Here is a 14,050-nt window from a genome sequence, read left to right on the forward strand (position 1 = left end):
CGCGCTCTCCCCCTCAGACAGGCAGACGTACCACCAGCTCGCCATCGCCCCTCTGAGCTGTGGCCTCCCTCTGAATGCCGAGGGCTTTAAAGGGAGCCCCAAACCTGGCAACGCATCTGGCCTAGAGCCCAGATCCCCCGCCTGGGGCCTGTGTTCTGCCACTTGCTGGGCCATCCCTGTGGGACGGGTCCTTGTTCTCCGCATGGCCCTGCCTCACAGCCCAGCCCCACCCAGAGGGATGTGGGGGAAAGGAGGAAGGGGCAAGAGGTGCCCACTGTGCAGATGGGGCCGGGTCACCCCCATGACATCTTAAGAGGTGCGGTTTCACTCCCCATTGTATGATACTTTTCTTACTATAAAATATTAGATATTCATGCCAGGAACAAGGTAAAAACCCTGGGGGATAAACGCCCCCAGCACGTGGCTAGGCTGCCCCTGGTGACGTGTTGCCCACAGTCCCTCCAGACTTTTGCTTCTATGCGCATAGATGGTTGCATTTAAGACTGAGTTTTTAAATTATAAAAGTCACATAATAGTATAGAGAATTGGGGGCCTCTCTGGGTCATGCCCTCCCATCTCAGCTGACCCTGGAGGGCCGTGGCAGGGACCACCCCCTGCTCTGGGCGCACCCACTGCTCCACAGTTCTTTACCTAGTCACCACGCCCTGGGCAATAGGCGCACCTCCGCTCCCTGAGCCCAGCCCTCCCTGTTTCTCCTCGCACTGGAGGCTCCCCACCTCCGCCGCCCCAATCCCCGCCCCCGCCCAGCTCTGCGCCACAACCCTGCCAAGAGGCCAGACCCGGGCAGGTGGGCAGCTGGAGCCCGGACGCCTAATGCGGTGCGGGCCTGGCGGCCCTCTGGCCCTGAGCGCCCCTCCCACCCCGGGTCCCTCCAACCAACCCCTGAGCCCCAGGCCTCACCCGTCCCGCGGCTCAGGCCCCGGTACTAGGGTCCCTGGCGCCCCCACTTCGCCGGACTGCGCGCGACTCCCTCCCCACCTGCGCCGCGCACCCTTGGAGTCGGGCGTCCCGCGGTGGATCCCGCCGCACGGAGGTGCCAGCAACTTTGTTGACTAAATTCCTGAACCCGCCTGAACCGCGGAGCTAAAAATAACCGGCGCTCCCGCGCAGCGCCCGGCCAGGCCGCGCAGTGTCACCTGTGTCGGGAGACCGGAATGTCCCGGCGCCACCACGCTAGCGGGGCTGGACGCGGGCTCCCGGCCGGCCGGAAAAAAACCTGGGAAGAGGCTGCTGGGTCACGGCCAGATGGACTGCAGGGGAAGGAGGCACCGAGGAGCACCCCCTGCTCCCCGAGACTCTGTGGCCGCCCCGTCGCGGACGCGAGGCCTCGGAGGCCTCGGGCCCGGTCCCGCGCCCCCCGCGCGCCCCGCGCCCTCTGCCCGTGCAGTCCCCCGAGGCGGCCACCAGAGGGCCCTGCCCCTCCTCTCCCTGGCGGCGGGTCACCACCCCTTCCCACAGCTGTTCCCCGCAGGAGATTGACAGCTGGGCTCCGGGTTGCCATGGGGATAGGCAAATGAGAGCGACGGGTCTGGGGCTCCGATTGGCCCGGAGGCGCGTACCCCTCCCATAAAGGCGGGCCCAGGCGCCCGGCACTATAAGGGGGAGCGCACAGCTCGGCGCTCGGCGGTGGAGGCGGGGCCGGGCTGTACGCGGGCGGAGCGAGGGGAACCCGAGCAGCCGGAGGCGGTGGCCGCACCGCCACCCGCCGGGCTACCGCCCGGCCGCCGGCTCGGGAACAGGGGGCCGAGGCCGGCCTGCACCCGCCGGGGAGCGACCCAGGGCTGCCCGGCGGCGTCCCCGGTGGCCACCCCTGAGTTGGCTGCGTGAAACTTTTCCCCGCGAGCTTCAGCTAGGAGCCCGCGCCTCTCGCCGCCGCCCCCGCAGGGACCCGCCGCCAGTGGGGAGCGAAGGGGGGGGAGAGGCCCGTGGCTCCCCCCCCGGCCTCCTGTTGGGGCTCAGCCGGGCGAGGCGGCGGGCCCCCCCGGGCGATGGCCGCGGAGCTGGCGATGGGCGCTGAGCTGCCCAGCAGCCCGCTGGCCATCGAGTACGTCAATGACTTCGACCTGATGAAGTTCGAGGTGAAGAAGGAGCCGCCCGAGGCCGAGCGCTTCTGCCACCGTCTGCCGCCCGGCTCGCTATCCTCGACGCCGCTCAGCACGCCCTGCTCCTCCGTGCCCTCCTCGCCCAGCTTCTGCGCGCCCAGCCCGGGCACCGGCGGCGGCGGGGGGCGGCGGCGGCGGCGGCGCGGCGCAGGCCGGGGCTGCCCCAGGGCCGGCAAGCGGGGGCCCCGGCGCCGTCGGGGGCGCCTCGGGGAAGCCGGCGCTGGAGGATCTGTACTGGATGAGCGGCTACCAGCACCACCTGAACCCCGAGGCGCTCAACCTGACGCCTGAGGACGCGGTGGAGGCGCTCATCGGCAGCGGCCACCACACCGGGCACCACGGTGCGCACCACCACCCAGAGGCCGCCGCGGCCTACGAGGCCTTCCGGGGCCAGGGCTATGCGGGCGGCGGCGGCGCGGACGACATGGGCGCCGGCCACCACCACGGCACGCACCACGCCGCCCACCACCATCACCACCACCACCACCACGGCGGCGCGGGCCATGGCGGCGGCGGCACGGGCCACCACGTGCGCCTGGAGGAGCGCTTCTCCGACGACCAGCTGGTGTCCATGTCCGTGCGCGAGCTAAACAGGCAGCTCCGCGGCTTCAGTAAGGAGGAGGTCATCCGGCTGAAGCAGAAGCGGCGCACGCTCAAGAACCGCGGCTACGCTCAGTCATGCCGCTTCAAGCGGGTGCAGCAGCGGCACATTCTGGAGAGCGAGAAGTGCCAGCTCCAGAGCCAGGTGGAGCAGCTGAAGCTGGAGGTGGGGCGCCTGGCCAAGGAGCGGGACCTGTACAAGGAGAAATACGAGAAGCTGGCCGGCCGGGGCGGCCCCGGGGGCGCGGGCGGAGCCGGCTTCCCGCGGGAGTCCTCGCCGGGAGTCGGGGCCAAGGGCGCTTCCGACTTCTTCCTGTGAGCACCGGACCCCGAGCCCGCGCCGCCGCCGTGACGAGGCTCGCGCGGGCGGCCCGGGGCCTCGGCTCGGACTCCGCGGCCCAGGGCGAGGACGCACGGCCGGGCCGAGGCGCCCGCCGCGTGCGGGCCCCCGCGTTAACGCCGCCGCCTTCCGGCCGGGCCGGCCCCGCGAGCCCCGCTGCGACGTCTGCAGGCTCCAGACTGGAAGCCCTTTCCCGCGGCGCGGCCTCCTCGCTCCCGGCCCGCGCACCTTACCGGGTGGCCGTCCTGACGCTGCCACGACTCCTCTGCTCGGAGCGCGGCGATTCCCGGGAGAGTTGGGCCGGGTCGAAGTCCTTCCTGGCGTCCGCTTGTACATACGTGAGATGCGGTTCTGCGCCCGACCTCACCCGGACCGCCGCGAGGGCCTCCGCCGCCGCCCCGCGCTCCTTCGCGCTCCTTCGTTTACTTCCTTTTGGCCTCCCTACCCTGCCCTTTTCTACTCCTTTTTAAAGCGGTCTTATTTTTGAAGTATTTATATTTATTTTGTTCGGTGATTAGAAAAGAAAACCTTAGAGGAAGCTCCCTGCTTCCCGGCCGGGGTTGCCCTCGGACGTCGCGTGTCCCAGCATGTGTCGCTCGCTCGGAGGGGCCTGGCCCCTGCCTGCCCTCCTGCCTGTCTGCCCCCCACCCTGCCACTGGCGTCCCCTAGAGATTGAAGCCGAGGAGCATTATCCATGCTGTGTTCAGTCCTGCTGCCCTACTGTGCTCCACGGGGGGAGGGGGGTGGGAGCTGGCCCAGACTCCCGAGCTGCTATTTCTCTATGCACCAGATCGTATTTATGACTCCCGGGAAAATATATCTTATTTTAACCCTCAAGAGAAGTGAAAGAAAAAAAGTAATGCACAGTATTTCTAGCAGAAAAACAATTTTTTTAAAGAGGAGGTTTCGCCTGAATCTCCTGGCATGGGGGCGGGTGGAGAAAGTGTTTTTATTTTAATTTAAAATGTGTTTCGTTTTTTGTGGATTCTTCTTTTAAGAGCTGATCACTTTTTGGAGTAGCCAGAAGAGGGGGTGGGGAGGCCAGTGCTCCGGCCCCCGCAGGCCCCCGGCCCCGGACCGCAGCCCATCCTGCACTCCTTCAGCGCCTGCTTCTGCTGGGCGCAGGAGACTCCAATTCGTTGCAAGTTTCGTTGTGTTGTTGTATTCGTTGGGTTCTTTTTCCTTTTGCTACGAAACTGAAGAAAGAGAAAAACACACACAAAATAAATCGGTTTAGGTCCAAAAATCACTGGAGCCTGGCTGGTTTTTCTGTGGCTTTCGTTTTTGCCATATTTCTTCCTGAATAGAAAGAAAAGGAGGTCCCTGAACTGGGCCCTACCTTAGCTCTGGGTGACCCGCCTGGGCCGACAGGGAGAGACTGACCAGAGTTGTTAAAAAAAGCTGCTGTCAGGGCCCGACCCGCAGGCACCTGCCCTGCCGCCCCTGGGCTGCCCCACTGGGAGGAGGGCCCCACTAAGGCAGGACGCGGCCTGGTGCGTGAGGCCGTCCTTGGGGGTGACCCCACACACAGCGCCGACGCGTCCTGGTGGCAAGCGCTGTCCTCAGCTCTTCTGAGCCTGCGGTCTCCCACCTGAAGGGCCGAGGCCTGGACTGCAAGGGCACCAGGGAGGGCGGCACCTCTGGGAACTTCACGCTAAGAGAGCTGGGGCCACCGTAAGATACTTGACTGTTACCTCTGTTCACAACGGGAGGGGGATGGAGTCCGGTGAAGTCTACGGTTTGCACATTTGGAGAAGAGCTTGCCACGGAACTTGCCAAGGCTCCCAGCTTTTCTGTCTGGGGACAGCAAGGCTCCTCCTCGGGGCTGGGACAGCTGCAGGTCCCGCGAGGATGTCGCCTGAGTTTGTTTTAGTGCCTCTGTCTGCAAGACAGAGAAAAGCCGGGGGCTGCCCCCTCCCTCTTTGCCTTAGAATGAAACTTAGAACTGAGAGGTTGGGTCTCCGTGAGGGTTTGAGCAAAATCCCCAAACCCAGGGGCTGAGTCCTCCAAACCCCAGGGAGGGGAGCAAGCTGCCCTCTCCGCGGGCAAAAACGCTGGTGCAGAGAGAAGTAGAAGTGTGGGCGTGGGGGAGCGAGTTAAGGGGAACAGTTGGGGAGACTGCAGCGTGGCGAGGGGGAGGGGAGCACGCGGCGGGTCCCAGCCAACCTCAGGACGCCCCGCGGATCAGACTCTTGCCGACCACGACGAGGGGCCCAGAGTCTGGGTGCGTGCGAGGGCCGGTCCTCTGGCTGGTTTTGATGAGGGCACCTTAGTTTCCACTGCTGCCGCCTGAGGGGCCATTGGAGAGCCATCCTCCGGGCAGAGAAAGCGGATGGAGGGCTGAGGGCCGGGCAGCCTGACGGTCGGTCTTCTTTTGCGGGGAGGGGTTGGTGGGCAGGAAGCTGCGCTCATCCCTCTCCCTCCAGCACCCCAGGCCTCTCAGAGCCCAGTACTCGGGGCCTGGACCGGGCAGTGGGGCTGGGGTGGGGCGGGGAGGCTCGGGAAGTACCCCCGCCCCCGCGCCCCAGTGCTTGGGTTCCTCTGCAGGGCGGGCCTGAGCGAGGGGCTGAGCGCTGGGTTTGGTTTCACTTTCCTCTTCTATTTTCTTTTGCTTTTTCCTGCCTGCTTCCCTCTTTCTTTTTCCTTCCTTTCTTCCCCCACCTCTTCTTTCCTCTGGTTTTCCCTCTAGGATAAGATGGAGAAGACAAATGAACACGGAGGACAGGGAAATTATTGGGGGAGGCAGGAGGAACGCTTATTTTTGTGTTTAGAGACAGATCTTTTCCAAAAAGCTTTCAGGGGATCCACGAACTCCTGCAGGAAAGCAGCCAGCCTGTGGAAAGCATCACTGAGCCCCTGGAGCACCTCTGAGTCCTCCAGGAGTGCAGAGCTTAGGCCCCCTACCCGCACCCTCCTCCTAGTCGGGCGCCGTCGGGCAGGTGCTGGGGGCGGAGCTTCTGCCCACGGGGGAGGTGCTGCTGCAGCCAGGGGCGGGGCGGGGCCCAGGGGTGGGGGCGGGAGAGGGAGGTGCGTGATGGAGAGACTCCACCTCACTGGGCCTGGGGCCGCGAGAGCAGGGGGACCTCGGGCGTGTGACAGCCAGTGCTCAGGTGTATCTCTATCTGCCTGTATGAGTGTGATGGGACTTGTGTCCCTGTAGGTGTGGGGAGGGCAGTGGCAGCACCGAGATCCCTGGAGCCACCTGGATGGGTCTGAGAGGGAGCTGGCGGGGCAGCGAGGGCCCCCGCCTGGGGTAGGGGTGACTGCAGTGTCCAGGCTGCAGGACAAGCCTCCACTCAACGCCCAGGTCCCTGGGCTGCTGTGCCCGCCTGGATGTTCAGGGGGCCGTAGTGGTACCCTTGCCTTGGTCACTCCTGGCAGGGCCCATCCCAGAGCCTCGCACCCTGTCAGCTCACACCTCCGTCCTCTGCCCTCCGGGAGGGGGCTCCCCAGAACCAGCATATAGGCAGAATCTGCACCTAGCGGCCTTGGGGCCCCAAGCACCCTGGCCACCCCCTGCCCCTGCCCCTGGGGGGATCCATTCTTCATTCCTTTGTTACTTCATTCAGTTGGAGCCCCAACTCTGTACCAGGCCCAGTGGGGACCACAGCGGGGACCAAAATGACAGCCCTCACCTGGCATTCCAAGGGAGAGAGACAATCACCCCCACAGAGCCGCGGCTGAGTGCCTGGAGGAAGGGACGGGGTGGCGGCTCGGGGCAGGGGTGGTCTAGGACATTAGAGCAGATTTGGGGCAGCCTGGAAGGCAGCATGAGGACATCGTGTTCCCAGAGGGCCCAGGAGTCGCCCTCCGGAGGCCTGGGGGCTGAGTGAGCGGACTGTGACCCGTGGCCCTGGAGAGGACAGGGCAGCACACACGCACCGGACACGCGCACACGCATTACACTCGACATACGCAGGTCCACGTGGAGATGGCAGTGCAGCTGTGGCCCCCACACACGCACTCAGTGCACTCCACACACTGCCCTGCATGGCTGCCCCACTGCGGACGGTGGGCGGCAGGATGGAGTCCCTCCCCCCCGCCCTCACCTCTCCCCGCCCCGGCCCACCACAGCTGTGCCCACTGCCACCCGCCGGGACCCCAGGGCCGCCCCTGCACCGACGGCCCAGCTCCCAGCCCAGCACGCCACACCCCATCCCGGCCCTGCCCCGCCCCTGCATTACAGGCCCTCACCCCACACACAGAGCACCCAGCTAGGCTCATTTTCCCCTCGTGCAAGGATCCCTACACCCCAAACACATGCGGACACAGCACAGCTGCTGCCCTCGTCCTCCAGCTGGTTAAGGATTCCGGGGGAAAAACCCTGAGCTGGGATTCGAGGGGACCGAGACGGGCCCTGGGCCCCTTCCCCAGCTGCTGGCCCTAGGGGATGCCCAGGGCTGCTCGGTACTGGGGCCCCCACTTCTGTTCACAGTCGGCAGCGCCCCTCCCCCGCCTCTCTCCATTTCCACACCAGCCCAGCCCTCTGCAGCGGATGGCTGTCTGCTGGCCCCTCCCCGGCCTCCTATTTATAGCTGCTCCTGGGTGGGGCCGGCCAAGGCCAAGGTGTCCTCTTCCCTGGCCTCCCCCCTCCCCAGGATGGGCGCACACGCAGACACGCACACGCAGATAGACACGGCCACACGCGTGGGCTGAGACATGTGCAAATGCACAGACCCACATACACACGCACACACAGGACTGGACGTGCTCGGAAGCACACAGATCCCGGAACCCATGACAGCACACGCGGGACCTGCACAGACACACACAGATACCGCGTGGGTTTTCTGGCCCAGGCCCAGGCCCTTCACCCCACGTCCTGGCCCTGTGACCTCATGAGCTCTGACACTGGCCACCCCAGGGAAGTGCCACCCTCAGCTACTGCCCGGCCCCGGACCCTACAGCTGCCCCACCTGCCCCTTTATACTCTCCCTCTGGCCAGCCTGGGTCCTCCGTGCCACTAGTGAGGCTCCAGATGCCCTCCAGGATGGAGGCCTCCTCCCGCTGCCTGGACTAAGAGCAGAGGCCTCTTCAGGCTTACCTCGAGTCCCCCACCATGTGGTAAAGGCCAGGCCCTGCCCCAGTGGGAACCATCACCAGTTGCACTGGACTGGGGGCTCCATGTCCAGAATTTACTCTCTCAGCGGGTACCAGGTCCAGACCCGGGCTGGGCCTGCGTGATGCCGGGCTGGCCTGGCCTAGAAGGGCGCAGGGAGCTGTGAAGGATTCCGAGCTGCAGGCTGACCTGTGGGGAACTGGTGGGGCCGGGGCTGTGTGACCTGCCCACCAGGCAGGGCTGGGAGCCTGGGGCCCAAGGAAGGGTCAAAGCATCCCGTGGCACCGGCCCTGGGACTCTCTGGCCCCAGGCCGAGGGACTTGGGACAGGGTGAGCATTGGGCGTCAGGACAAGTCACCCAGACCCCAGTGGGCCTGGGTCTTCTCACCTCTAGCCGCTCGGGGAAGCAGACAAGTGGCAGGTTTGAGCTGGCCACAGAGATGACAGGCTGCGTTGTCCCCAGCACTTGAGGGGACTGTGGGGGACAGGGAAGGGCCACCAGTCCCGTGGAGGTCCAAAGCTGTCCCCACACACAGCCCGTAGCCCTGCCTGCGGCTCTGACCCCACAGGACCAGCTCTGTCACCTCCCTGGGCCCTGCTACACCGTCAGCAGTTCCCGAGGCCACAGAGTCTGGCCACGGGCCAGGGAGGCCCTGCTGGGGTGCAGGGAGGTTGGTCTCACCCCTGCTCTCCCAGATACAAGCCCAGCCCGCCTGGCCACCACGGGGACACCACACCGGATCGAAGGAGGGCCAGCCTGGAGAAAAGTCTGCCTTTCCTCCAGGGGGAGGGGACTCATTCATTCACTCAAAACTATTCATGGAGCACCTACTGTGTACTAAGGTCTATTCTAGAAGGTGAGGACAGAACTGGGAACAGGACAGACAGCCCACTGCCTGGGGGTCCTATTCTGGTGGGAGGCTGCCCTCCAGCCTGGGGGCCAGACCAGCAGAGGAGGCGGAAGGGCCGTCCTGCGTTTGCTGCTGGTGAGCCGGCGGGGCAGCGCTGGGGCCCGGGAAGTGGGACAGCGGGCCCAGGTCACTGTGGGGGAAGTTTTGCTAAAAGGAGAGCAGATCAACAACGGGGCTGGGAAAAAAGTTAGAGAAGGTGGGCGTGGACCTGGGGGTGAGGGCGCGGGGCTGGGGAAGGCAGAAGGGCGGGAGCTGGAAGGACCAGACCGGCAGGGGCTGCAGTGCAGGGAGCGCTGGGGCTGCGGGGGAGGGAAGGGCAAGGCGGGCAGGGCCGCTGTGGGGCACCCCTCGCTCCCACCACACCGTCGCTGGCGCCGAACTCCCGGCACACCTGCCCTGGGGCCGTTCACGAGGCTCCCGCCGCCACCGCCGCAGCCTCGCCCGCGGCCCCAGCGCAGCAGCGACGAGTAATTTGCCGTTGGCGGGCTCAGCGCCGGCCTAATTCGCGGTGACACCGCTCAGCTGCTGAGGGCTCGAGTTGTCACAGCCGATTAGCCGCGACCCCGGAGGAAAGAAGGCTGGCAGGCGGGGGCGGAGGAGGGGACGCGGAGGGGCAGGCGCAGGGGAGGGCATGCCGAGTGCTCCGGGAGCGCTCTCCCGCCTCCGTCTCCTCCTCCACGCCCTCCTTCAGGGAGCTTCCAGGCTGACCTGGAGGAGGAGAACGGGTCGGGAACATTCTCAGGACTCGGGCGCCAAGCTAGAATCCTGCTAAAATGCAGACGCCCTGAACCTCAGGGCGGCAAGAACCAGCATTTCTAGGGCGCTCGGGGCTGAAGCCACAGGGCAGGGGGTGTGGAGACCAGAAGGTTTTCTTTGGGGGCTGGGTTGGATCGCAGGAGGAAACAGGTTTGGGAGGATGGAGGGGCCTGCAGGGAGACGCCCCCAAGAGTCAGGGGGTGGTGCTGCAAGAAGCAGACTGTGGGTGTGGGACCTCGGCCCAGTGTTGATGGGAGCAGCGTGCGGAAGGCGTGCTCCAGCTGCCTGCAGCAGCAGCCCTCCTCCTATGCCTCTCAGCCCTGGCACTACCCTGAGCCTTGCCACTTCCTCCACACTGGCCTCCCTGACTCTGGAGCGCTTGCTGGCTGACACCCCAGTTAGGTGTCCTGAGGCCAGCTGGGATCGGCCTTGCCGGCCTCAAGGGGAATTGTTCCCCATCGCTGGGCCACTGCCTTCCCAGATAGCCACGCTCTGCCACCCCCCAACTTGCCTCTGCCCCCCATCCCACCGTTCCCTCCCTTCCCGGTCCCCACAGGGGCGGGAGCTTTGGCCTCTTGCCTTGTGGCCTCAGCCATGTCCCTTGCGACTCCACCTCGACACCTGCATCACTGCAGTCGGGCCCCAGCCCCCAGGAGGCTGCCTCCCCACTTCTCTCCCACAGGCCCTCCCCTGACTCTCCTCCCTCCCACCCTGTCCTCAGAGAGGGGCCCAGGAATGCCACGGTGGAGTGTCCAGCATGTGCCAGGTTCCAGATCGCCCGATGGCCTCCTGGGAATGGTCCTGGATGAGCGCTGGGCTGAGGGGCTGCCCTCAAGGTCGCTCGGTGGGGCCCAGCTGGACCCCAGAGGCCAGTCGACAAGGATGCAATGGCCAGTCCCTCTGTTAAGGAGAGCTCCGCTGCCCCTTCTCCCGCAGTGTCAGACCCAGGGGATGGGGGCGGGGTCCCCTCGAGGCCCCCTCAAGCTCTCTGCAGGGCACAGGTGCCCCAGCGAGCAGCTGACGACCTGGCCCTGGCAGGGGGCATAGCCCACTACTTCTCTGAGACACAAGGGGTTTTAAACACGACTGGCCATGGTTAGGGTCCACCCAGACCTGACCCCAGCTTCTCCCTGGTGCCTCTGGTCTTTCCTCTTCAACTCCACGCAGGAGCCGCCTGTGGCTCCCCAGTGCCCTCACCCCCAGCTCCTGAGGGATCTGACTGTAGCCCTGGGGCCTCAGGGCTCTCTGATTCCTGTCCCAGGTGCCTCTTCCTTCCTCACCTTTCCCACTAACTCCCACCTGCTCCCAGCATCCCGCTTGCCAGCTCCTGCTGACCCCACACTCATCCACCCCAGATACGGTGGTGAATGGAGCCCCACCCACCCCATGCGGCCACTGGCTCAGCCCCAGCTCCACCCCCACTGCCTGGGGCCACCACACAGCTGAAACCTCCCTATCCTCGGGGGACCCCATCGTTTGGGGTTTGGGAGGGGGCTGGGGCGTGGCCAGAGGGGCACCGGAGGAAGGTGGCAGGGCTGCCTGGCCTGCAGCCACCACCGGCCCGAGGCTTTCCTCAAGTGCTGCCATGGGGGTGGGAGCCACGCCTTCCCAGGGTGGGAGCCACGCCTTCCCGGGGTGGGAGCCACGCCTTCCCAGGGTGGGGCACGTGACTTCGTGACTGTGGGTGTGAGTGGCAGAAGGTGTCAAAAAGTGGCCCTTCCAGATGTGTGTCAGTGGGTGAGACGCTCTGGCTGGGTCACTGCAGGACACGTACATGGATCAGTACACAGAGCACGTGGAAGCACAGCCCTGGGACCTGTTACTCCAGGGTGGGCAGGTGTGAGCACTGCCGCCACCTCGAGCTGCAGGGGCAGAGCTGGATGGGGAGGCTCTGCTCTATTGGGAAGAGAGCCGGTCAGCAAGTTAAATAAGTAAATGATAGAGTAAGTCAGAGAGCGAGGTGAGGTAGGCACAGGAGACAGCGCAGCTGGGTGGGGCGGAGGAGCAGAAGGGAGGTGGGTGGGGGTGCAGGGGGAGGGAGGGGGGGAACTGCAGGGGGAGGGGAGGGTGGGGAGAGGGGAGAGGGAAAGAGCCCTCCCGACAGAGGCAGCAGCAGGTGCCCAGGTGCCAAGGTGCCTGGCTGGGCCTGAAGGGGAGGTGGGGCCCACAGAGCTGCAGGGGAGGGGCTGGGGGAGGGCTGAGAGGGAGCAGGGCAGGTCACAGAAGTCTGGTTGGTGTGGGAACAGGGCAAGGACCTCCCCCACCCCCGTCCCACCGCTTCTCATCCTTAGGGACAGATCTTGGGGGATGGAGCTGGAGGTCACCACCAGGTGCAGGGAGGAGGCTGGCCAGGCCGTTGAGTTCGCTCCCTCCCCTGTGCTGTAGCTCAGAGGGGAAGAGCCCTCAGTCTTCCCAGCGGGAGCACGGGATCATGATAATAGAACTTGCTCCCCTGGTTTGCTTGGGGGTGAAATGGGGCAGGTACAGCCACGGCGGGGGCGTGGATGGTCCCCTCAGCCTCTTGTTCCTCCTGACCGGCCATCATCTCAGCCCTCCGGTTTCTGGGGGTGCTGTACCAGGGCATGCACTTCCCCAGGCTGCCTGGGGTGAGACCTGGGCCAACGGCTGCCCCGTTCTAGCGTCAGTCTCCTCTGTGGTGGGGGGTGACACAGATGTCCCCCATGGGTGTAGTGAGGTTAACTTTGGCCTCAGAGCCTCCACCGCCCACAGTGATCAGAGCCCCTCCCTCCATCCCACCAGCCCTCCACGAGAGCCAAGGCAGGTGGCTGGTCTGGGTGCCCCCGAAGGGCAGCCCCTCGGGCACTTTTGTGGGTGCTTGGAGACAGCCCACCAGCACCATGACACCCCAAGGGCTCAGGAAGCATGGGGTGGTGTGGAGGGTTCTGCCTGGGGTTGGTGAGCCAGAAAAGGCCTCAGTGCCCCTTCTCTAGAGTGGAATAGGGGCTGCCCATGCCTTGGAAGTGGGTCATGGCAGTTTGGGGTGGGCAGAGGCCCGGCCTAAAGGCCGGGTTGGGTTGGAGGGACACCTCCTCAGGCTCCCCTGCCCCAATCACCATCCACACCAAGGCTGGAGCCAGGCCTGACTTTACTCCCAGCTCTGCCCCTCACCAGATGGAAGTGGGGGGAGGGAGTGACTTCTGTGGGCTCAGTCACCTCATTGGTAAAAAGGACACTGAGCTCCCCCTGCCCACACAGGGTCCTTGTGAGGGGCAAATGAGAAAAGGCAAGTTCTCTGTCAGTCTGGGAAGGCTTCCTGGAAGAGGAGGTGCTGTATGGAAGGGAGGGCATGGAGCAAGACATGGCTCTCCAGGTGCACTGGGGCAGGGTTTGCAGAAGGGGTTGTCCCCAGTCCATGGACACTTTTGTGGAAGCCACTGCCTGCAGGAGCTTAGCGCCAGGCTCCTGGTCCTGGTGGGAGGTGGGCAGGGAAGGAAGAAGCATAGGAGGGACACGCAGAGGTGCCCAGCCGTCCGCCCCTCAGATTTCCTCCACCTCCAATCTAGGTCTGTCCCTCCACTGCCCTTGTCCAGACCTGTGCACCAGGGGTTATTCTTGGGGGACAGTCCCGTTCCCATCTCTCAGCACTTCCTACTGAGTTTGGGGAGCTGAATTAAGCTGAGTTCAGAAAATCTGGTGCATGGACAGGGCACTTAGGGCCATGTCGAGATTATGATCCAGGAAAGCATGACTTTTAGCCACAGGCCCACAATCCAGGGTCCAGGTCTAGACCCCAAGACTCCTACCACCACCATCCAGACCACTACTGGGGTAGCAGCTGGAACCTGGAGTCAGGACTGGCCACCTGGAGTGAGAAGACACTTGATAAATATGAGTAGGCTGGCTGGCTGGACGGACAGACAGAAAACTGGATGGGTGACTAGGAAGATGGAAGGAGAGATGGGCGGGTGACAAGATGGAAGGATGGTGGCTGGATAGAAGGATCTATGGATGGTTGATGATGGATGGACGAACACAGTGATGAATGGATGGGGAATAGATGAATGGGTAGATGGATGGATGGGTGGATTGATGGATGGATGGATGGGTGGGTGGATGGGGGATGGATGGATGGATGGGTAGATGGATGGCTGGGTGGGTGGGTGGTTGGGTGGATAGGTACATGGATGCATGGGTGGATGGGTGGGTGAATGGGGGATGGATGGATGGATGGATGGATGGATGGGTGGATTGATGGATGGATGGATGGGTGGGTGGATGGGGGATGGATGGATGGATGGGT

General features: G+C 64.7%; 1 protein-coding gene across 1 annotated transcript; it reads left to right on the forward strand.

Annotated features, from left to right (window-relative positions):
* Positions 1 to 1,459: 1,459 nt before the first annotated feature.
* Positions 1,460 to 4,280, forward strand: MAFA (MAF bZIP transcription factor A). The gene is given in 2 exon segments (XM_022555457.2): positions 1,460 to 2,248; positions 2,250 to 4,280. Coding segments are annotated over 2 exon segments (1,032 nt in total). The 5' UTR covers positions 1,460 to 2,009; the 3' UTR covers positions 3,043 to 4,280.
* Positions 4,281 to 14,050: the final 9,770 nt, after the last annotated feature.

The sequence above is a fragment of the Delphinapterus leucas genome, chromosome 17 (genome assembly GCF_059928025.1).
Source record: "Delphinapterus leucas isolate spDelLeu-1000000601 "Yukka" chromosome 17, BTC_Dleu_Yukka2, whole genome shotgun sequence".
Lineage (NCBI taxonomy): Eukaryota > Metazoa > Chordata > Mammalia > Artiodactyla > Monodontidae > Delphinapterus > Delphinapterus leucas.